Source organism: Perca flavescens, chromosome 4 (assembly GCF_004354835.1).
Source record: "Perca flavescens isolate YP-PL-M2 chromosome 4, PFLA_1.0, whole genome shotgun sequence".
Taxonomy (NCBI): Eukaryota; Metazoa; Chordata; class Actinopteri; order Perciformes; family Percidae; genus Perca; species Perca flavescens.
The window spans coordinates 8302103-8327319 of NC_041334.1; the positions used below are offsets into that span (position 1 = coordinate 8302103).

Sequence of the window (25217 nt, forward strand, 5' to 3'; positions counted from 1 at the left end):
GTCATAGCGCCCCCTAGTGGCAACAGGAAGTAGGCCTAAAAGTCAAGGTGCTATACTTTAACGAACTCCTCCTAGAGATTTCAAAAACTTGGTCTGTACCATCCCAACACCTTAACGATGAAAAGTTATTAAAAGAAAAACTTTTCGTCGTGATACGGTGTGGCCGTGGCGTGGCGGCCATTTTGAGTGTTTAGCGATGAACAAAGAAGTTGTTGTAACTTGAGTGTACGTTGTCGTATCGGCCCGAAATTTCTCACAATTGACAAGGGTCCAGGCCTGAGGACACCTACAGGCCAAAATTGAATATTTGTCATAGCGCCCCCCGCTGGCATCAGGAAATCTGCCTTATAAGACAAACATCATCCGATTTACATGAAACTCAGAATGTATGGCCATGGCCACGCCCACTTACTCAGGCCCCGCCCCCTTTCATAACATTTGAACCGTTTAAGGTAGAGTCTTGTGTGAGGTGTCATTGAACTCAGCAGAGTTCCTTCTTCATTGGTGATGGTTTGGCCCGCCCCCTATGCTTAAGCCACGCCCCCTTTCATAACATTTCAACCGTTTAAGGTATACCCTTTTGTGAGGTATCATTGAACTCAGCAGAGAGTTCCTTATTCATTAGTGATTGTTTGGCCCGCCCCTCTGTGCTTAGCCACGCCCCCTTTTATAACTAATGACCCGTTTGATGTAGACACCTGTGTGAGATATCATTGAACTCAGCAGAGTTCCTTTTTAATTGGTGATGGTTTGGCCCGCCCCCTATGCTTTAGCCACGCCCCCTTTCACAGCTAATGAACCGTGTGATGTACAGTCTTGTGTGAGTTATCGTTGAACTCGGCAAGGAGTTCTGTTTTCATTGTTGATGATTTGCGGTGTCTGAGTGCCACGCAAATGCACGGTCGCAAGGAGCGGCGTCCGCCGGTAACCCCGACGCGCGAGGGCCCATCCATTGCTGCTCGCAGCTTTAATTTAATTTGTGTTTACATTGTTTTACTGTAATTAGATTTTAAAATGCACATAATATATTAAAACACTTTTTTTACATTCACCCTTGTCTGTTTGGTTTATTATATAATACAGGAAATAAGGTTGAGACTATTGTAATCCTTTATTTTTAGTCCAATATAAAACTTCACATACATAATGGATATTTGAAGGTATTTTGCTGGGGTGGTAGAAGAAGCTGGAACTCAGCGTCAGTCATTATTTGCAGTACATCATACAATACAGGATCAGTTTTTCATCACCAACAATACACAAACATACTGACTAATTGGGTTATGTATATATTTCACATATTCAGTTTCACCTAAGGCAAGCTGTATTTCTCTGCTGACTTGTGTCTGCAACGACACTTCTGAGGGTGGTGCAGAAATATCACACACAACTCCTAGACGCCTGGGATCATCTGGTCTCCTGAGCTCACTGATGGCCCACCACTCCAGTCTGGACGAAAGCCTTTTCTGCAGGACAGCTCTTTGAAGGGCTAGGATGTGGCTGTAGCCCTTCACTTCCTTGACTTCTTATTGTAAAGCTTGAAGTACCTTATTAGATGATAAAAAGTGTTTGAATTTAGCTCAATAATACATAATTTTAGCCTTTGCACTCTAGGAACATTTTTCTAGCTTTCATAATCACTACTGGAACACTTATTTCTGGAATATTATTGATCACACTTTCTAGATTCCTACCTCCATGTTGACTACATGTGTAAAGTACAATATGATACAGATTACCTTGGGTAATCTGCCAGGACTTGTGCTTCATCAGCCATGCACATCACATCAAACAATATTGATCACTAAGCAAAGATTTTGTCAAGGGCCTGGTGTGTTAGTTAAAGTACATAGTTTGGACAGTATTAACAATATGCATTAATTCTAAATATTGTTAAAATTTACAGCATTAAAATGCTTTTAAATTAAATATGTCATGTTATCTGCCATCTTGCAGCAGTGCAATAAAAGAAGAAACAGTTTGTACAGATGGAACATTATCTAATGTATGTGTCAATCTTAGATAGAATACATTATATTCACAGTTTATACATTGTTCAACTTAACTAATACCCTAGCTGAATAATAATTTGTCATAATAGACTATATAGCTACGTTACCGACCTACCTGGGACAGCATTGTAGCTCTGCTCGGGTCCTGCAGGTCACACTGTTTCATTGTTTTACAGAGAGAAGACGATAATTAATACAGCTCCATACTATCACCAAGTATGCAGGATCTTTGAGACTAATTTGAGCAGGAAAAGTTGATTTAACAGAACAACATTGCATATACTTTACATAAAAATCTCATGTTGCTTCAGTAAGTGAGAATAGAATACACTTAACATAAAAGGGACACTTTCAATTAACCCAAAAAATATATGTTGGGTCATCACAGAATAATTAACATTAATGAAAAACTTTGAATTTACATGATAAAATCATGTTGGTTTTACAAATAAAAATTAAGCATATTAAATAGAAATTAATCATTTTGACTAAACATAAATAGAATATGTGCAACCAACATACATATTTTTTTAATGTAAATTCAACAGACTTTTTTTTTCAGTGTGGGAGAGCTTTTACAATCCGTTTAAACTTCTTTTGGGTACATCTGATTTGAAATTTATCACAGAATTCAACATGTTGTAAAACATTTCTTTCCACATCCATGAAGTGAGCAATTGCCCAGTCACCTTTAGAAAACCATTCTGGAATAAAAAGTGACTTTCTATTTACCAATATATATCTATTATTCCAAATAGGTGTATTGTGTGGTGTGAAATTATGCTTGAATATTAGTTTCCAATACAGAAGGACACGTTGGTGAAAATCTGACATTTTCAAAAGGAAGTTTCTTAACATCAAAATCACATTTTAGAAGAAAATTAATACCACCTACTTTTTCAAAAATCCAACTGGGAATATAAGACCACAATGAATTTTGATTTTGCATATAGCTTTTCAACCATCTAATTTTCAAAATTCCATCCATACAGTCAAAATCTATTGCATTACCACCTCCATCCTCATAAGTTCTAATTAAATCTTGCTTGGCTATATAATGACATTTATTCCGCCAAATGAAATCTAAATTTTGCTTGTTAATAGTTTTAACTATTTGGGGAGCTATTGGAAGGAAGTAAGCTGGATATATTAATCTAGATGAACTGTCCATTTTAGTCAACAATATTCTGCCAAAAATGGAAAGATCTCTTTGTAGTCCTCTATTTAGATAATATTTACAATTATCAACAATATCTTTTATGTTTCGTTTTTCAGAGATTGTTTTATCTTTAGTCACCACAATATCCAAGTATTTGACTTCTTTTTTTACCTTTATGTTATATAATGATTGCATGGATTGGTCTTTTAAAGGCAATAATTCACATTTGTTTAAGTTTAACTGAAGTCCAGAGGCTTTTGAGATGCTATGGGGATTTGGAGCTAATTTTTAAGAAACAAAGTTGTATTGTCAGCCAACTGACTTATAATTATTTGTTTACCCATCACATTCAAACCTTCTATGACGCTATTCTTAATTAAAATAGACAGCATTTCTGCAACCATTATAAACAATAAAGGAGAGCTTCCACAACCTTGCCTTATTCCTCTACCAATATTAAATCTCTTACAATTCCCATGTCCCAAAGATACACAGCTATTTATACCAGAATAGAGCATATGTATAGTATCTTTGAATTTGTCGCCAAAACCAAAATAATGAAGTGTTTTTAAAATAAATTCATGTTCAACAGAGTCAAAGGCCTTATAAAAATCCAGGAAGAGAATAAAGCCATCAACATCAATTACATCACTATAGTCTAATAAATCCATAACAAGTCTGATGTTATTATGAATGACTCTTCCTTTTATAAAGCCTGACTGTGTTTCACTTATTATGTCTGCTATCCCTTTTTTTAAATCTAGTAGCAATGGATCCTGAAAATATTTTATAATCTGCGTTTAGTAATGTAATCGGTCTTAAATTGTCTAATTGCCGTTTGTCTTTCCCCGGCTTTGGAATCAGAGTAATTACCCCGTTTCATGCTAGTCATCAATTCTTTCTTAACTATACATTCTTTTAGCGCTTCAAATAATATGATTCTCAAATCTTCCCAAAAGTATTTATAGACGTTAACTGTAGGGCCATCTGATCCCAGGGATTTATTTGAATCCATTTTCTTAAGAGCTGCGTCTAGTTCATCAATTTTAAGTTCAGCATCACATATCGTTTTAAAAGATAAATCAATCTGGCGGATTAGTGGACAAAGGTTTTGAAAGAGATTATTGCAGTCTACTTTCGAGAATTGAGAAGAATATAATTTAGAGTAAAACATGTAGACTTCATTTTCTGTGATTTTAGGATCTTTCCTTTCTTCACCATTAACTAAAAGACTAGAGATGCAATTTTTCTAAATTGAAAAAATAAGGAGTTCTTTTCCCCTGATTCAATCCACCTTGCTCTCGATCTCACGAACGCTCCCTGTGCTTTGTCAAAATAATGGTGATCTAATTTGTTCTGCAACTCGACTCGTTTGCTTTTTTCTTCAGAGGTTAAATTGGTGTTGCTATAACATGTATGCATTTCTTGTAATTTGCTTTCCACCTCTTTATTTTTTTTGCAAGTACTTTACTAAATTGAATACTTACTTCTCTAATTCTGAGTTTGATAAATTCCCATTTGTTACTATGAGCAATAATCGCGTCATAATTTTGGATTTCAGAAATTGTTTCATGGATTTTACTGCAATAGTCTTCATTTTGTAATAATTTGGCATTAAATTTCCAAAAGCCTTTCCTGTAAGTTAATTTTATTAGTAGGTTCTAAGACTAGTTCTATGAAACAATTATCTGATAAAGGTGCATTTGACATAGTTATCTTTGTAACATGACTCATACGGTCAGTACCCAACCCAATAATCAATCCTAGATTTACAGCTTCCATTTGGTCTAAACCATGAAAAACCTGTAATACTTCTCCAAATGTCACTAACATTATTATCAGCCATAAAGTTATTAATTAGGATATTATATTGAGGTTTTCCAACTCTAGCTGGGCACCTATCAAGCCACTCATCTGGGGTCATGTTCCAATCTCCTCCACATAAAATATAATTTGTAGGATATCGACCATTAAGCTCAGAAATCACCTTTGTTATGTTAACTAACATTGACTTATTTTGGTTATCATTATTATATCCATATACATTAATCAACATTAAGAAAGAACCTTCAATTTTCACCACAGCTGTCAACCAATGTCCTTCGGTGTCAGTCCGATGTGTAATAACTTTTCCTGGAAAGTTATTAAAGCAAATCGCTACTCCTCCGGATCTTCAGAGCCATGGCTGAACAGGATTTTTCCGCCCCATTGGTTCAATCAGAACGATGCATCAGCTTCTGAGGAATGAGTTTCTTGTAAAAAAAAAAAAAAAAAAAAAACAATGACATTTTTGCCCTTCACAAAATAAAAACAACGCTTTTCGTTTAATAAGTTCTTTCAAGCCCCTAACGTTTAAAGAACCAAAAGAGATTTTGGCATTAAGCATGAACTAATAAGACAAGTAAGGAAAAAACAAAAGAAAATAATGTTATACGATACTTATTGCTATGCTACTAGATAAGAAAATGCTACATATTAGAGCTCTCAAACCGTTCATAAGATCTCCACCTTTAAAGATTTAACCTCAAAAAGACTGTAGATTGTTGTCCTCAATACGATGTCCATCAAAGTACACATACGGCCATTCTGAAAAAGTCAGCCCGAAATGTTATCATCCTAAAGAGGTCTGTAGATCTTCGTCCTCAACACGACGAACATCAATGTACTCGTAGGGCCCCCAGAAAAAGCTTGCTTCCCCGCCTTTCTAGCTTGATCAACCAGCGGCCACAAACGCTCTCTTTCCTCCACATCCTCTTTGAGTAACATCTCCGCAAAACTGATACCTTCCATCTTGCATATTGGCGAGTCTTTGGTCTTCAGCCAAAATTCATCCTTCACGTGTCTCAATGCAAACAAGATAATGACTTGCCTTGTGCGGTTATCCTCTCGTTTACCAAGTCTGTGAACAATATCCACCGTGTGCTCCATGTCTGCCGCATAATCTGGGGCAATTTTCTTCAGTATGGGAATGATGGTCGCTCTGAGGTTTTCGTCTTTTTTTTCCTTTAATCCCCTCACTCGAAGACATGGTCTCAAGCTATATCGTTTCTGTTCCATCACTTTCTTCTTCAATTCTTTATTTTCCTCCTGTAAATGGCTATTAGCCCTTTCCACTTCCAACACTTTCTTTTTAACCTCCTTTAATTCTTCAGAGTAGAATTGCACGGTCTTGGTTAAACTAACAATCATGGTGGAGTTCTGACGGTTTTGTTCTTTGATGTCTCCTAACTGCGACTCAATTCCAGTCACACGTTTGCCCAACTCCAAAATATCGTTATTTGAAGCTTGGAGATGACCACCCTCAGAGTTTGGCTTAGCTTTCTTCTCTTTTGAGGTCTTACTTGGAGTTGGCAGCGTCGAGTCTTGCCCGCGTTCCCTCTTTGATTGCGGCGTTACGTCCATTGCACAATAATTATGCTCACCGTCCTTTGGCTTTTCAGATATTGTAAGATTTGAAGAGGTCGGTGGTTGTAGTATAGCTGATTTAAGAATTTGCTGAATATTCATCGTTTCAATTCAGGTAGAGTAAATTAGTTAAATCATGAAAAAGCTGCGGCCTTGAAGAGAGCTCTCAGAAACGCGACTGCCTACTCCGCCGCCATCTTGGTACCCCAACTTGTGTTAGCTTCAGCTAGCATTTGTGGCACGCCCAGGGGTGTGGGTATCCACGTCACTAGTTCAATAAGACAAGCCGGCACCAGGAGTACAGTTGGAAAGCAGTTGAAAAGTTTATTACAGACAATGAGGGGAATTTTCACAACACTTCACCGTCTACTGCTGCACTTTCCACAATCCATTCCCGTTGTCTTTAATCCACAGGTATTCCACAAACGGGTCCTCGTCCAGAACAGTTCGGTACACAGGGGGGTAGTCCGCCAGTCCAGGTCACAGCACTTAATCACACAGTTTTAGTCCAGTTCACTTCTCAGTACTTTTCCACCACCCTCCTCACTCAGCTACCACACAGTTTTTAATAATGGCTCCTCTCCTTGGATATTCAAGGCAACATGCATCTTGGCCAAACCGTCTCGTAATGCAGACATTTTTGGCTGCAGTGAATATCAAAGTAGCACAAATTCAAAAATCATTCTGCTGTCAACAAATTGTAACCGGTGTGTCTTTGTGTATGTGTGCGTTTGTGTGTGTGTGTGTGTGTGTGTGTGCGTGTGTGTGCGTGTGTGATACTAGGTGTGCTGCAGAAGTGACTGACGGCTCCCAGTACTTTGTGCTGCTGATGATCACAGACGGCGTCATCTCAGACATGGCTCAGACCAAAGAGGCTGTGGTCAATGTGAGTAGACACACACTGCACACTGAACACACGTGTGTATGTAGGGACAGCACAGGGATAGCTTCTACATGAACTTCATTCAACTGTAAACCACCTCTAGTCAGGGAATATCAGAGAGATGTTTAGCATTTCACCAGCTCAGGGCCATAACAGAAGATTCAACCACAGATTTATGTCAAACTAAATTTGGGTGTCATGGCAACTGGTGCACGGTCAGTAAGATTTATTGATGCAATATTATGTTTTGGGTTTTAACGTCTTTAAAATCCTTAAAGAAATGAAAGAATATTTAGATGAAATTATTACAATTAACAAATCATCAGAATGGTCCTGGTATTCTGTGGGAGAGGGATAAAACGATTGAGTTTATTTCCAATCTAAATGATGCCTTTGAATTTTAACCGGAATTGGTGTTCAAGAGAAAGATACTAATTAAAGACCTTCAATTCAATATAATTTTATTTATAGTATCAAATCATAATTAAAGCTGCGAGCAGCAATGGACGGGCCCTCGCACCTCTGCGTGCGTCGGGGTTACCGGCGGACGCCGTTCCTTGAGACCGCGCATTTGCGCGGCACTCAGATGCCGCGAATCGTCAACAATGAAAAGGGAACTTCCCGCCGAATACAACGATAGCTCACACAAGACTCTACATCATACGGTTCATTAGCTGTGAAAAGGGGCGTGGCAAAAGCGTAGGGGGCGGGTCAAACCATCACCAATTAAAAAGGAAGTCTGTGCTGAGTTCAATGATACCTCACACAAGAATCTACCTTGGATGGGTCAGCATTTATTCAAAAGGGCGTGGCTTCAACATAGGGGGCGGGCCAAACCATCACCAATGAAGAAGGAAGTCTCTGCTGAGTTCAATGACACCTCACACAAGACTCTACCTTAAACGGTTCAAATGTTATGAAAGGGGGCGTGGCCTGAGTAAGTGGGCGTGGCCATATTAAAGGGGGCGGCTCAGTATCACACGTAGACCACACATTCTGAGTTTCATGCAAATCGATGATGTTTGTCGTATAAGGCAGATTTCCTGTTGCCAGCGGGGGGCGCTATGACCAAAAGTCAATTTTGGCCTGTAGGTGTCCTCAGGCCTGGACCCTTGTCAATTGTGAGAAATTTCGGGCAGATACGACAACGTACACTCAAGTTACAACAACTTCTTTGTTCATCGCTTAACACTCAAAATGGCCGCCACGCCACGCCCACACCGTCTTACGAAAAGTTTTTCTTTTAATAACCTTTCATCGTTAAGGTGTTGGGATGGTACAGACCAAGTTTGAAGTCCATCGGATGAAATCTCTAGGAGGAGTTCGTTAAAGTATAGCACCTTGACTTTTAGGCCTACTTCCTGTTGCCACTAGGGGGCGCTATGACTTTAAGTAAATATCGGCCTTTATTTGTCCTCAGGGTTGGACTCTTATGAATCCTGAAAAGTTTCGAGGTAATCGGACAACGTACACTCGAGTTACACCCACTTCCTGTTTCGGCGGTGAAACGCACAAAATGGCCGCCCCGCCACGGCCACGCCCTATGACGAAAAGTTTTTCTTTTAACAACTTTTCATCTGTAACGTCTTAAGATGGCACTGACCGAGTTTGAAGTTGATTGGATGAAATCTCTAGGAGGAGATCGTTAAAGTACAACATGTGGAAATGGCCAAAATCGCACTAATTTCAAACATTTAATTTAAAATGGCGGACTTCCTGTTGGGTTTAGGGTATGGCTCTAATGAAGTCTTTTGTCTATCTTGACATGTTACATATGTGTACCAAGTTTCGTGAGTCTACGTTAAACGCACTGCAGGGGCTCAATTTTCTTAACTTTCTAGGGGGCGCTAGCGAGCCATTTTTGTGCGCCTATTCCCGAAACCCTTAAAATACGTAAATTTCACCAGACTTGATGCGGCCGCCAAATTTGGTGAGTTTTTGAATATGTTAAGCCCCTCAAAAAGGCAATTCATTTGACTGGAAAATAATAATAGAAAAATAATAATAATACCTTCAGTTTCAATAGGGCCTTCGCCGCTGTCGGCGCTCGGGCCCTAATAAAGCTGCGAGCAGCGATGGACGGACCCTCGCGCCTCTGTGCACGTCGGGGTTACCGGCGGACGGCGCTCCTTGCGACCGTGCATTCGCGCGGCACTCAGACGCCGCAAATCGTCAACAATGAAAGGGAACTCCCCGCCGAGTTCAACGATAGCTCACACAAGACTCTACATCATACGGTTCATTAGCTGTGAAAGGGGGCGTGGCTAAACAAAGGGGGCGGGTCCAAACATCACCAATTAAAAATGAAGCCTCTGCTGAGATGAATGATACCTCACACAAGACTCTACCTTAAATGGGTCAGCATGTATGAAAGGGGGCGTGGCTTAAACATAGGGGGCGGGCCAAACCATCACCGATGAAGAAGGAAGTCTGCTGAGTTCAATGACACCTCACACAAGTGTTTACATCAATCGGGCCATTAGTAATAAAAGGGGGCGTGGCTTAAACACAGGGGGCGGGCCAAACCATCACCAATGAAGAAGGAAGTCTCTGCTGAGTTCAATGACACCTCACACAAGACTCTACCTTAAACGGTTCAAATGTTATGAAAGGGGGCGTGGCCTGAGTAAGTGGGCATGGTCATATTATAGGGGGTGGCTCAGTATCACACGTAGACCACACATTCTGAGTTTCATGCAAATCGGATGATGTTTGTCATATAAGGCAGATTTCCTGTTGCCAGCTGGGGGCGCTATGACCAAAAGTCAATTTTGGCCTGTAGTTGTCCTCAGGCATGGACCATTGTCAATTGTGAGAAATTTCGGGCAGATACGACAACATACACTCAAGTTACAACAACTTCTTTGTTCATCGCTAAACACCCAAAATGGCCGCCACGCCACGCCCACACCGTCTTACGAAAAGTTTTTCTTTTAATAACCTTTCATTGTTAAGGTGTTGGGATGGTACAGACCAAGTTTGAAGTCCATCGGATGAAATCTCTAGGAGGAGTTCGTTAAAGTATAGCACCTTGACTTTTAGGCCTACTTCCTGTTGCCACTAGGGGGCGCTATGACTTTAAGTAAATATTGGCCTTTATTTGTCCTCAGGGTTGGACTCTTATGAATCCTGAAAAGTTTCGAGGTAATCGGACAACGTACACTCGAGTTACACCCACTTCCTGTTTCGGCGGCGAAACGCACAAAATGGCCGCCCCGCCACGGCCACGCCCTATGACGAAAAGTTTTTCTTTTAACAACTTTTCATCTTTAACGTTTTAAGATGGCACAGACCGAGTTTGAAGTTGTTCGGATGAAATCTCTAGGAGGAGATCGTTAAAGTACGACATGTGGAAATGGCCAAAATCGCACTAATTTCGAACATTTAATTAAAAATGGCGGACTTCCTGTTGGGTTTAGGGTATGGCTCTACATATGTGTACCAAGTTTCGTGAGTCTACGTTAAACGCACTGCAGGGGCTCAATTTTCATAACTTTCTAGGGGGCGCTAGCGAGCCATTTTTGTGCGCCTATTTCCGAAACCCTTAAAATACGTAAATTTTCACCAGACTTGATGCGGCCGCCAAATTTGGTGAGTTTTTGAATATGTTAAGCCCTTCAAAAAGGCAATTCATTTGACGGGAAAATAATAATAGAAAAATAATAATAATTCCTTCAATTTCAATAGGGCCTTCGCCGCTGTCGGCGCTCGGGCCCTAATAATAATTCCTTCAGTTTCAATAGGGCCTTCGTCGCTGTCGGCGCTCGGGCCCTAACAATAATTCCTTCAGTTTCAATAGGGCCTTCGCCACTGTCGGCGCTCGGGCCCTAACAAGAGTTATCTCGAGACACGTCCAAGTCAAGACAGGCAAGTCCATAGTCATAAACTTTGTATTTTGAGTCGTAATGCAATCTTCAAATGTAGACAACAAATTTGAATAAATAAATGAATGAAATATTTATTTTGAACTATATATACACTACTGGTCAAAAGTTTTAGAACACCCCCATTTTTCCAGGTTTTTATTGAAATTCATGCAGTTCAATGTCTTATTGTACTCTGAAATGAAAGAATAGAACAAATGAAGAATTTAAGTTAAAAAAGAAATCATGGAATCAATTTATAAACCAAAATGTATTCTAAATTTTTTACTCATCAAATTAGCCCCCTTTGGCAGATATAACAGCTGAACACACTCGTGGCATTCTTTCTACAATGGAAATCAAATATTCTTCAGAAAGTTCTTCCCAACTCTGTTGCATAAATGTGTGGCACTTGTATGTTGCTTTGCTTTCACTTTTCTGTCCAGTTCATCCCAAACCAGCTCAATGGGGTTTAAGTCTGGTGACTATGCTGGCCACTCCATGTTTTTAAGCTTACCATCTTGTTCTTTTTTCCTAAGGTAGTTCCGGCATAGCTTGGACTTATGTTTTGGGTCATTATCTTGCTGTAGGATGAACCCCTGACCAGTGATGCCACGTAACTCTAATCTGACCACTTTTTTCAGTAATGAGTAATCTAACGCGTTACTATTTCCAAACCAGTAATCAGAATAAAGTTACTTATCCAAGTCACTGTGCGTTACTATTTGTCATTTTCCTTAGTAAAAATATATATTTTTGCTTTCTTCTTGTGTCTCGGGGAGTGAAGTCACGTATGCAGTGTTGGGAAGGATACTTTCAAAACGTATTTCGTTACAGAATACAGAATGCATGCCCACAAATGTAATTTGTAACGTATTCTGTTACGTTACTCAATCTGAGTAACGTATTCTGAATACTTGGATTACTTCAGGATGACTTCTACATTGAATTGCGTTTTATAAGTGTAGGAATGCGAGCATCACATCCAGCTTACTAAACCGGCATATTACGGTGTGTTCTTTTCATTCCAACTGGCTGAATGTGTACCTGAACAAGCAGATAGATTATTGTACTGCATACTACAAAAATCTAACCGCGGTCTAAGCTACCACGAGCTAATTTTAGCTAACGTTAGTTAGCATGTCAAACGGGGCTGTCAGTCTTTAAACGGCTCTGGAGCTAGTAAATCAGCACGATAACGTAGGGAGAATGTAAAGTCCCACGTCAATGTTAAAATAGCAAGGTGAACAGTAAAACTACAGCAGACGACTACCCTTGGCTAATTAAAAAAATAACTTACTTTAAGATGCTTCTTCAAGTTGGAAGTGGAGTAATTTGGACGCTGAAAGGAGGTTGGTTGCTGGCAAGCAGAGGCTGCGCTGCACATTTATATTTCGTTCTCCCTGTTCTTTCTTTAATGTGAAATGCTGTTTGAATTTCCAAGATAGAAAGTTATTCCTGCCCTGGCTCTGTCGTGCCGGTTCCGACTCCATTGTGACTGATCACGGAGCTAATTTTTTTGATTTCATATCGGGGCTTCTGGAAAATGCGATAGAGTTGCCTTTTATTCAGAGTGAATAAACTCGTGAAACAGAGAAGTATCGTCATGTAATCCATTGATTTCAACAATGTAACTGTATTCTAAATACCAACTATTTAAATTGTAACTGTAACGGAATACAGTTACTCATAATTTGTATTCTGAATACGTAACGCCGTTACATGTATTCCGTTACTCCCCAACACTGCACGTATGCGACAAGTCACGTTTCCAGCATGTGGACAGTTCACGTGTACCATGCAGCGACACAAACGTAAACAACAATGGAGGGAGGAGAGAGATGTGCGTTTTCTAGCTGGAAATACAGTCACTATTTAGAGTTTGTGTCAGCTAAAGACGGCAATATTAAGGTCCGTTGTACAGTCTGTGCTGGTGGCGACTACGTCAAATTTGAAGAAACATTTGGAGTCGCAGCACTGCAGTCAAACTTACAGAGCAAGTCCCAGCAGGTGGTGCGAAGCAAAGAGCAGGAGGTCCCTCACCACCCAAACAACAAAAGCTGGACTTCAGTGCAAAACCAGTAAGTGGGGGAGAGTTGAAGAAGTTGGTCGGGCAGTAGGCCTATGTTGTAGCAGAAATGCTGCCCTTAAACACGGTTGACTCGCTCTCTTACTGGCAACGCTGAGCTGCCTCACAGTAAACCGGTTGTCATTTTTATGTTGAGGTTGTAGGGGTGTTGTGGGCAGCTGCTGCATGTAACTAATAAAGTAACTTGTAATCTAACTTCGTTACTTTTAAAATCAAGTAATCTGTAAAGTAACTAAACTACTTTTAAAATCAAGTAATCTGTAAAGTAACTAAGTTACTTTTTCAAAGTAACTGTGGCAACGCTGCCCCTGACCAACTAGGCGCATACCAGAGGGTACTGCATGGCGCTGCAAAATGCTGTGGTAGCCGTTTTGGTTCAGGGTGCCTTTCACTCTGTACAAATCACCGACCCTGGATCCAGCAAATCAGCCCCAGACCATCACGCTTCCTCCTCCATGTTTGACAGTTGATGAGGAACCATCCTTTTGCCTACTCGACGGCATACAAAAATCCCGCGTGATGAACCGAAGATTTAAAATTTTTATTCATCAGTCCATAGCACCTTCTTCCAGTCTTCAGTAGTCCATTGGCAGTGTTTCTTGGCCCAGGCAAACCTCTTTTTCTTATTCTGACGTCTTAGCAGTGGCTTTCTTGCTGCAGCTCAACTATCAAGCCTGCAGCTCGAAGTCTTCTCTTTACAGTTGAAACTGAGACTTGCTTATTACGACCACTATTAAGCTGTGCTTGAAGCTGTTGTCCTGTGAGCCGCCTATCAATCAAGCTGTTGACTCTCAGAAACTTGTCTTCTGATTCTGTTGTAGCTTTGGGTCTGCCAGACCTCTTCCTGTCAGAGTTTTCCCCAGTTTCTAAGTGCCTTTTGATGGTGAAGAATACTGTACTCTGTCTCTGACACCTTGACTTTCTTCACAATTTCTCTGTAGGAAAGACCAACATTCTTAAGTGTTATGATGGTCTGTCTCTCTTCCATTGTTAATTGCCTTTTTCCCGCCATTTTTATAGCAACACACTACTTTCTGCAGTACAATACTGTTCAAATAATGCTAACAATACTTTTATACAAACAGAGGGGCTTGTAAGTAATCCAGCAAAGTTGGAACACCTGTGGGAATTGGTAGCACAAACTTTCAAAGCTTGATCAACCTCCATTGCTGCAACAGCTTTACATTGTTTACCCATTTCTTGTTCCCTGAAAAATGCCTTTTCGTAAAGTACTGAATGTACATTATTTTTCAGTTTTGGGTAACCTTACTTTTTTATTTTATTTTATTTTTTACCTCAGGCAGTTCACCACTTACCTTTGTACCATTTCAAGTTATTCATTGGACTTTATTTGCTAAAATTTCAATAAGAAACTAAAAAAATTGGGGCGTTCTAAAACTTTTGACCAGTAGTGTACATAAATATGTGTATATTTAAAATGAATAAAAGAATAACAAAGAAAAAAATGAATAACAAAAGAAATTTAACATAACACTAGACCAATTTGAAAAGGGACAGGTAGAAGCCTGGGGACTAATCATGAATGCTATTTATTTTTTAAAACAAGTTTTATCAGGTGCTACTGAACTTAAAGTGATGGTTCGGAGTAATTTCACCCTAGGCTGCTTTGCACCTTGACCTCAAGCCAAACAACCCCGCATAAGCTTTTTTCCCTTGTTATAACATTGGTCGAGTTAGCGTTATCAGCTGGTTAGCTTAGTGCAGGCGCTAATGGATCCACGTTTGTATCTCGTAAAATACCCCACTAATAATGCCTGGAATGATACCAAACGTCTACAGTAGTAGAAATAGTTTCTGTACTTATAAAACGATGCATTAGAAAGTTTGGAACCACATCAGAAGTATATTTAAATAACAGTTGCCTGATGAATACTCTTCTTAGCTGCTACCGCGCGCGTAACGTGCAATAAACCAATCAGAGCGTCATCTCACATTCCCTTTAAGAGCATGCGCGCTTGTGACAGCAGATTTGTCTGGCGCACGCCAGCGGGAGTTGTCCGGGATGCGGCAAAGTAATAAATGCCCCTCTTGACCGGGTGGCCACAGTCTGGAGAGGATTGCTGCAGCCATGGGGCGTGGGCCTCCAAACGCACCACCTGCTCCTGTTGTGCCCCTTCCTCCTCCCCCCACTCCATCTCTGTCCACCCGCTCCACCAGGAGCGCATTGCCACTCCCGGACCAGATCCCGCCGGAATGTCCAATCCTGCCGTAGGTTCAACATTACGTTTACTTAAGTCCTCTAATATTTTGTCATTTATGTCATCAACACATCCATGATTCATGGAAATGTTGTGTAAAACACAAGCCACAAAGAATGCTGCGACTTTTTGAGGACTGTACTGTAAAGTGCCTCCTGACCTATCCAAACACCTGAAGCGCATTTTCAGTAATATTTAGGGACCGAGCGCCGACAGCGGCAAAGGCCCTATTGAAACTGAAGGAATTATTATTATTTTCTGTAAATTAATTGCCTTTTTGAGGAGCTTAACATATTCAAAAACTCACCAAATTTGGCGGTTGCATCAAGTCTGGTGAAAATGTACGTATTTTAAGTGTTTCGCGAATAGGCACACAAAAATGGCTCGCTAGCGCCCCCTAGAATGTTAAGAAAATTGAGCCCTGTAGTGCGTTTAATGTAGACTTACGAAACTTGGTACACATATGTATCATGTCAAGATGTACAAAAAACTTCATTAGAGCCATAACCTAAACCCAACAGGAAGTCCGCCATTTTGAATTGAAAGTTCAAAATTAGTGCGATTTTGGCCATTTCCACATGTACTTTAACGAACTCCTCCTACAGATTTCATCCAATAAACTTCAAACTCTGTTTATGCCATCTAAAGAAGTTAAAGATGAAAAGTTGTTAAAAGAAAAACTTTTCGTCGTAGGGCGTGGCCGTGTTGTTGCCGCCATTTTGTGCTTTTCGCCACCGAAACAGGAAGTGGGTTTATCTCGAGTGTACATTGTCCAACTGGCTCGAAACTTTTCAGGATTCATAAGACAAGCAAGGAGCGGCGTCCGCCAGTAACCCCGACGCGCGCAGAGGCGCTAGGGCCCGTCCATCGCTGCTCGCAGCTTTGATTTTCCTTGTAATTAGGGCCCGAGCGCCGAAAGCGGCAAAGGCCCTATTGAAACTGAAGGAATTATTATTTTCTGCAAGTAAATTGGCTTTTTGAGGGGCTTAACATATTCAAAAACTCACCAAAATTGGCGGTCGCATCAAGTCTGGTGAAAAGTTACGTATTTTAAAGGTTTCGGGAATAGGCGCGCAAAAATGGCTCGCTAGCGCTCCCTACAAAGTTAAAGAGAATTGAGCCCCTGCAGTGCGTTTAACATAGGCTAACAAAACATGGTAGACATATGACATAAAAACGTACATAAACCCAACCGGAAGTCCGCCATTTTGATGTCAAAGTTCGAAATTATTGTGATTTTGGCAATTTCCACATGTCGTACTTTAACGAACTCCTCCTAGAGATTTCATCCGATCAACTTCGGATTAGGTCTGTGCCATCTTAAGACATTAAAGATGAAACAGTTGTTAAAAGAAAAACATTTCGTCATAGGTCGTCCAATTGGCTCGAAACATTTCAGGATTCATAAGAGTCCAACCCTGAGGACAAACTTTCTTTAATCTTAATTTCTTTAGAGTGTAACATATTCTAATAAAATAACATAATGTTCTAAGTACATAGGATAAATAGGTTTGGAATTATTTTTACAACTGAAATAATTGTTTTGTAATTACAGAGGGAAAGTACCGAAAATATTTAACATAATTTCAGGTATCTGTACCAATATTGGTTCAGATGCGAAAGGTATCCAACCTTAAGGGTAGTAGCCTAAACAATACATGTTTAATTCTAAGGTGAATTCATTGTAGTTGTAGACCAGAATTGGTATATTTTTTAAATATTTTGTTTACTGTCATAACAGCAATGATGCCTTCTATGTTGCATCTTCAAAAGTGACACTGAATTTGAAACAGCACATGGTAATTTCTGCATCTATTATCAAAGTATTTATTAGTAATACAGTGGAAATTAGTAGAAATGTGAATATTTGGTTAGCATGTTGATTTACGGTGTGTGCCCCTAAATTTTCTGGTTGCGCCCCTAACATTTTCAGTAGGGGGCCACTGTGCTCCTAGTGAAAAAAGTTAGTCTGGAGCCCTGACTTGAAGTCATAGCGCCCCCTAGTGGCAACAGGAAGTAGGCCTAAAAGTCAAGGTGCTATAGTTTAAAGGGGTGATAGAATGCAAAACTGATTTCACCCTGTCATAGTTGAATAACGACAGTTTGGTGGGTAAATAGGACATACATAGAAGCTCAAAGTCCCACTGACACCCCTTTTACTATGAAAATCTCATATTTTGAAACTGCCGCTGAAAACGGGCGAATCTCAACAAAGCTGGAAGTTGACGTCAACCTCCCAAAAACTGGAACCTTTGTCAGTCCATGGGTGTATTAAGAGAACGGTCACGCCCCAACATTTACATAGGCTACACAACTGACCTGAGATCAGGTAGTCTTCTGAATCTAGCTAGGTCACGCAGATCTCTGCTATTCCATTACAAAATTCACTTCTGAAACTTTTTTATGCGAGAAATCAACTATGTAAAGCTCAAAAATGGGCCGCTTTACGAAAATGGATGGCTAATTGCAAATTTTGTCCGACTGTGTGTCGGAGTTCAGCGCCGGTGCTGCCTGTGTTGCTGCCTCGCCGCCCAGCCTGCCTTCCTTCACAGACCCCGGCCTGCTATGAGGTACTTGGAGCTCCGTCACGACTGGCAGCCCGCAGCACTCCATACCCGCGCAAAGTCACTGTCTCTTGGGGTAATAGACAACTAAATGCCGTTGTTAGCTTTACAAGACATTTAGTTAGATGTTGTATAAGTGGCGTGACGAAATTCAAACTGTAAATATACTCGAATTACGACCAAAAATGAAGCTAACTAGCCGCAATCTTGTACACATAAGATTGTAGGGACAGTCGCAGCTAACGAAACCCTTACAGCTCACAAATATTCATTAACTTGAAATCGGACACCGTTGTTAGCTTTATAAGACATTTAGTTAGATGTTGTGTAAGTGGCGTGACGAAATTCAAACTGTAAATATATTCGAATTACGACCAACAATGAAGCTAACTATCCGTGATTTGTAGCTACACATAGATAGGATTGAAGTGACAGTCGCAGCTAACGAAACACCTAGCTAAACTTCACAAATATTAAACTTGAAATTGGACACCGTTGTTAGCTTTAAAAGACATTTAGATGTTGTATAGCTAAGTGGCGTGACATTGTGTGTAACATGTGGTAAGAGATTGCTGGTGTAACAAGCGCGCTGACCGCGCTCTCACTCTCACACAACGGGCCATTTAGCTAGCAGGAAGAGGGGAGTTGCAGGCCCCTGGAGCTCTGTCAGGGCTGCCAGCCTAATGGAGCTCACAGCAGGCCGGGGTCTGTGAAGGAAGGCAGGCCGGGCGGCAAGGCAGCAGCACCGCCGCTGAAGTCCGACACTTACCATACGTCTTACCATATTTGCAATTAGCCATCAATATTGGTAAAACGGCCCATATATGAGCTTTATATAGTTGATTTCTCACATAAAAAAGTCTCAGAAGTGAATTTGGTAATGAAACCTTGCAGTGTCTGGAATATGAGATTCTGTCGCTTCTCTAATGTGTGTGTATTGGGGATTCGCCCGTCCATCGCTGCTTGCAGCTTTAATTATGTATGGGTTGCAAAAATGGAACTGCCGCGTCCGTGTAGATGAAGCAAAGTGTATGCGGTTGTGCGTACGCTACATTACGGCCAAGCATGTGCCCCTAAAATAGCCTCTGAATAATGCGCCACTGACTTTAGATTAAGCGCTAGGTTGTGAGTATAGATCCCTGAAGAAGACCTCAAAACATTCTTGAATCCTTTCCAATTTAGTTTCCAGTATATTAGTTTTAGGGTTCTTAATTTTGTATATTGTACTTTCCTCCTGTTTGTACGCTAAGTATTTTGCTGATTTCCCTCCTATCTCATATATTTGTGCCTCAAGAAAATTCTTCCGGGCTTCCTGTGTGTAAATATCATTGATTTCACCCTGTATTTTCCTGATTTCCTGCTTTACAGTGGGGTTTGGGTTGTTTATATCTTCCTGTTGTTTCAGCTTTACATTTGTCTGTAGATCTGCTAGTTTTTGCCCTTTGGTTCTCTTAAGGTGAGATTAATTTACCTCTCATTACCGCTTTAAGCGTATCCCATAGAATAGTTGGCGATACCTCCCCTGTGTCGTTAATTTCTAGAAATTCTTTAATGTCTTCATTTATTTTAGATACTATGGCAGGGTCATTGAGTAAATGTGAATTAAATTTCCACAGTGTTTCGTTTTTTCCTAACCACCTGCAGAGACATAGAGATAGGACTATGATCTGAAAAATGCCTCGTTAGTATGTCACATTCTCTAATCTTAAACCTATCCACATTAAACATAAAAAAGTAATCCAGCCTAGCATAGACTTTAAATCCATCCATCCATCTTCACCCGCTCATCCGGTATCGGGTCGCGGGGGAAGCAGCTCCAGCAGGGGACCCCAAACTTCCCTTTCCCGAGCCACATTAACCAGCTCCGACTGGGGGATCCCGAGGCGTTCCCAGGCCAGGTTGGAGATATAATCCCTCCACCTAGTCCTGAGTCTTCCCCCAGGCCTCCTCCCAGCTGGATGTGCCTGGAACACCTCCCTAAGGAGGCGCCCAGGGGGCATCCTTACCAGATGCCCGAACCACCTCAACTGGCTCCTTTCGACGCGAAGGAGCAGCGGCTCTACTCCGAGCTCCTCAGGGATGACTGAGCTTCTCACCCTATCTCTAAGGGAGATGCCAGCCACCTCCCTGGCTCCCTGAGGAAACCCATTTTGTCCGCTTGTACCCTGGATCTCATTCTTTCGGTCATGACCCAGCCTTCATGACCATAGGTGAGGGTAGGAACAAAAACTGACCGGTAGATCGAGAGCTTTGCCTTCTGGCTCAGCTCTCTTTTCGTCACAATGGTGCGATAAATTGAATGTAACACCGCACCTGCTGTGCCGATTCTCCGAACTGCAACCCCTCCCCACCCCGACTACGCCTTGATATCATGTCCATAAATATTACAAACAGGATTGGTGACAAAGCGCAGCCCTGGCGGAGGCCAACCCTCACTTGAAACGAGTCCGACTTACTGCCCAGAATCCGGACACAGCTCTCACTTTGGTCGTACAGAGATGGGATGGCCCTGAGAAGAGACCCCCTCCCCCCATACTCCCGCAGTACCTCCCACAGTATCTCCCGGGGCACCCGGTCATACGCCTTCTCCAAATCCACAAAACACACGTAGACCGGATGGGCATACTCCCAGGCTCCCTCCAGGATCCTTGCGAGAGTGAAGATCTGGTCCATTGTTCCACGACCAGGACGGAATCCACATTGTTCCTTTTCAATCTGAGGTTCGACTATCGGCCGAACCCTCCTTTCCAGCACCTTGGAGTAGACTTTACCAGGGAGGCTGAGAAGTGTGATACCCCTGTAATTGGCACACACCCTCTGGTCCCCCTTTTTGAAAAGGGGAACCACAACCCCGCAATGTTAAAGAGGCGTGTCAACCAAGACAGCCCCTCCACACCCAGAGCCTTGAGCATTTCTGGACGAATCCCAGGGGCTTTAAATGAACCTGAATAGTGTGTGTAATCTCTGATTGATGGGTAGAGATCTCTCCACACATCTATTATCCCCATTTCTACCATATAAGAGTTAACTTTTTGTATGAGTGGGTTAGTCTGATTAGTTGGATTGGAGGAGTCTAGTTTGGGATCGAGCCTAAAATTAAAGTCCCCCCCACAGATAACTGTGCCCTGAGAGTCCACCATTAAATCAAAAATATTCCTATAGAATACCCAATCACTCCCGGGTGGGGCATACACATTTAATATTGTGATTTCAGACCCCTCTATCCTTCCCATTATCCTGACAAATCTGCCTTCATCATCACTGATTTCTAAGATATGTTCATAGCTAAGTGTACTAGAGATAAGTGTAGCCACACCCCTCTTATGTTTAGATTTGACAGATGAGGACAATTAGAGCTTAGATCAGGCCCAAAAAAAAACAAGCCCGACCCAGCCCGAGCCCGTGCATGTTGTGTCCAAGCCCGGCCCGGCCCGACACATTAACTGGAATTATGAGCCCGAGCCCGATTTCAACCCAACACTTTTTTAATGCGTTGGCCGTCATAACTGACGTTCTCAACTACAATTCAGAGTTGTTTGAACTGCAGAAATCTGTTTAAAATTATCTTAATGAATAATGCAACAAGAGCAAAGCATGTAAACTGCGCTGTTTGTTTTAATTTAGAATGGAACGGATCGCAAATGGATCTGAATGAAGAAACGTAAAAAAAACTCAATGTAGGCTATTTCTCTGGGAGGGCTTGCCTCGCCCTCAGGGGTAGCCTATGCTTGGAGAAGTAACAAAAGAGGACATTGAAGGCTGACTATCGTCTTTTCTGCCATGGCGAGCCTGCTTCATGTGTCTGTTCATCATCCACTTCTCCGTTTTATTTGCGGTCATAGGCGAACAGCTGCCACACTTAATACACTCAACAAAGCCGACACATGTTGTCACTTCCCACAACTTGTTTAAAATGGTTCCATAACTCCGACTTTCCTCCAAACTTGCTCAAAGGTAATTCTCCTGTTTTTCTTTTTTCTTTACATCCTCAAGCTCCATGTTGCACTTAAGCTCCACAATACAGCCCGCAGCCCCGGTGTGATGTGTGCGAGAGGAGGAGAATGCACATGTTGCATTTTGTAACTGTAGTCCAACTTGTGTAACTTTTTGGACACAAATATAGCCTATATAGATACTAGTTCTGATTATGGCATAGCTTTATCCCCACCCAATTAGGCTAAAGTAATGATTAAAAAAAACACAAATGCTTGATCAAGGGCCCGGCACGGCCCGGCCCGAGGATAGTGGCGGAAAATAACGGCCCGGCCCGGCCCGAAGTCAGGCCGGGCTCGGGCAGAGAATCTAAACTCTAAGGACAATACATATTTAAAACCTTTTCTTTTCAACCTCAAGTGATCCGCTTGGTTCATGTGTGTCTCCTGAAGTAAGGCAATCTGGGCTTTTTCTTTCTTTAGTTTAGACAGTATCTTACTCATCTTAATCACATTCAAGACTCCGTTTACATTAAAAGAAATAATTTTCACTGGCTCATTTTGCATGTAGTTGTATTAACTGACCGCATACCCCCGACAGCAGCAGGCAAACCCCCCTTAGAAAAACAACACACGAGATAAGTAAAGAATAGACAGAAATGTTTGGTGTATAACTGAAGCGTGAGTGCTCCTGACCACACTTCCAGCAGTGAATCGCTTCCACTGCTTCCCTTCGTCCTTGAAGGAATACCCCTATTTACTCCCTGAGTTAGGGGGCCTTCCACTATGATGGTGCCCTCAGTAAAAAAGAATCTCCACTCTTTTTAACTCGACAATAATCATAATTCACCGTGTCGTCCATATCATACAGATAACATTATATTAGTTCTCGTCCTGTCTGTATAATTGCAGCCTCTCCTTGTATCCTGCAGCTCCTCGTTTCTGTCGTGGGGGCCGATCCCCTGCCGCCCGCCACAACGACCATCTCTGTAATTTCTCTCTGAGAGTTGCCGGTGGTTTAATCACCTTCACCGGGAGCCCCCGGCTCACCAGATCTGCTGTTACTTCCTCCACCGTGTTGTAGGTTTTTACTCCTTCATAAAATATCTTCAGGCGAGTCGGATAGAGGGTCTGGAACCGCAGATTCTTGTCTTTCAGGATCCTCCGCGCCTCTGCATACTCATTCCTCATGGCCATGATCTCCGGTGGATAGTCGTGGTCGAGGTTTATCTTGTGGTTATTCCACATAAAACCTTTCTTCTGCCATGCCAGCCTAAGCACTTCTTCTTTAAACGGTGAAGCACAGGAATTTTACCAGGATCGACCTGGGCAGGGAGCCGTCTGGTGGGGGAGATGATAACGCTCTATGCGCCCTCTGGATCTGTAGTGCTGTTGATGAGGGGATGTTGAGATTCTCCCGAAGTAGCTTCTCCACAAAATGGGTCATAGATTGTGATCCCGATTCCGCTCCCTCCAGGACCCCGTATAGTCTGAGCGTCTCCCTCCTCGAGTAGGCCTCCAATGATCTTCGACTTGTTCGATAATTGACTTTTTACCTCTCCTGTTCTTTTTGGACATCATTTGTGCCCCTTCTCCCTTGTTTTCATGTACTTCGCTGGTTTGTTAGTTCACCTTGGGGCAGTTTTAATTAATTATTGTCGAGAGCTTTGCCATCCCCTCTAGACCGGAACCGGAACTGCCATTTCCTTTAAAATTGATTTAAAGTAAATGGCAAATTTGTCATCTGGTTTTGGGTTAACAGCAGCTTCAAATGTCGAACGAAGTAGGAAACTGTCAATATCTGTAATTGTTGTTTACATATTGCCATCCGTTTGCTGGGAAGTGAATTTATTTTAAAAAAAAAATTATCTTTGAGTTTGGGGAAAGGTATCAAATCTTTTCAAGTCTAAAGGCTCAAGTCCAAGTGAAGTTGCGAGTCATTGGTGTTAAAGTCCAAGTCGAGTTGCAAGTCTTTGATTTTCTCGAGTAGAGTCTAAAGTCATCAAATGTGTGACTCGAGTCCAAGTCATGTAACTGCACGAGTGTGCAGAGACCCCGAAATGTCAGTACTTCAAAGTGAGCTAACTAGGGATGGGCGATATGACCTAAAATCCATATTTTGTTATATACATTGCAGCCTCTTGCGATAACGATATATATCTTGATATATAAATTATAATAGAACCATTTCAAACCAGGTTACATAGACCCTAAGGAAAACCAAACTGCTAAATGTATTATTTTTTCTTTAAAAGAGAAAGAAACATAGTATGTAGTTTTGAGAACATTTATTGTTCAAAACTGTAATTATACAACATAATGTTGTAGATAAATAAAATTCAAGTACACTAGTTGCAGAGACTTTGACAAAGAAAAAGCTTAAAGTATTGAGTGTCTTCTCTTTAGTGTAAACCATTCTAAAAGGCACTACACTTAGTAAGTCCTTGGTTCTTAAATGCCACCCAAGATGCAGAGAACAGGAAAACCTGGTGTCTCTTCAGTTAAGGAACAGACACTGTACTGAAAATACTTTCAGTATTAGGCAAAGATGCACAGATACTTTAAATAAAAACATATTTCAAACAAAGTTTCTTACCTGCAGCCTAATGTAACGCATTTGAGCGAACACACACACGAGTCTGGACTTTTGTCTGGGTAGTAACGAGTTACATTTACTTTGTTACATTTACTTGAGTACGTTTTTGAAATAATTATACTTCCAGGAGTAGTTTTAAATCACTATACTTTTTACTTGAGTAGATTTGTGAAGAAGAAACTGTACTCTTACTCCGCTACATTAGGCTACAATGAGCTCGTTACTTTTCTTTTTACCTCTTTGGTATTCTATTTTTTGTATTCCCCCCGCATACGCCTCATTTTAAATGTTTTATTTTGACAGAGAGAGAGACTTCCGCTAAAGGCTCTACCACGTGACTGTGTTTCACCAATCAAACGTAGTTGTGCAGTCTCGTCAGCTGGCGACAAAAAATAGGCGACGCTGATGCGTAAATCAACGCTTATCAATATCACTTCCCCATCTGTCAGGACCAAGATCTGACCATAATTACACTTGTCTTTTCCATAAACTGTC

General features: G+C 41.3%; 1 protein-coding gene across 1 annotated transcript in view; it reads left to right on the forward strand.

Moving 5' to 3' along the window:
* Positions 1-25217, forward strand: part of LOC114553537 (copine-9) — a 396447-nt gene that overhangs the window by 352730 nt on the left and 18500 nt on the right. Inside the window, 1 exon segment of the mRNA XM_028574744.1 lies at positions 7360-7462. Coding sequence (XP_028430545.1) covers positions 7360-7462 — 103 coding nt within the window.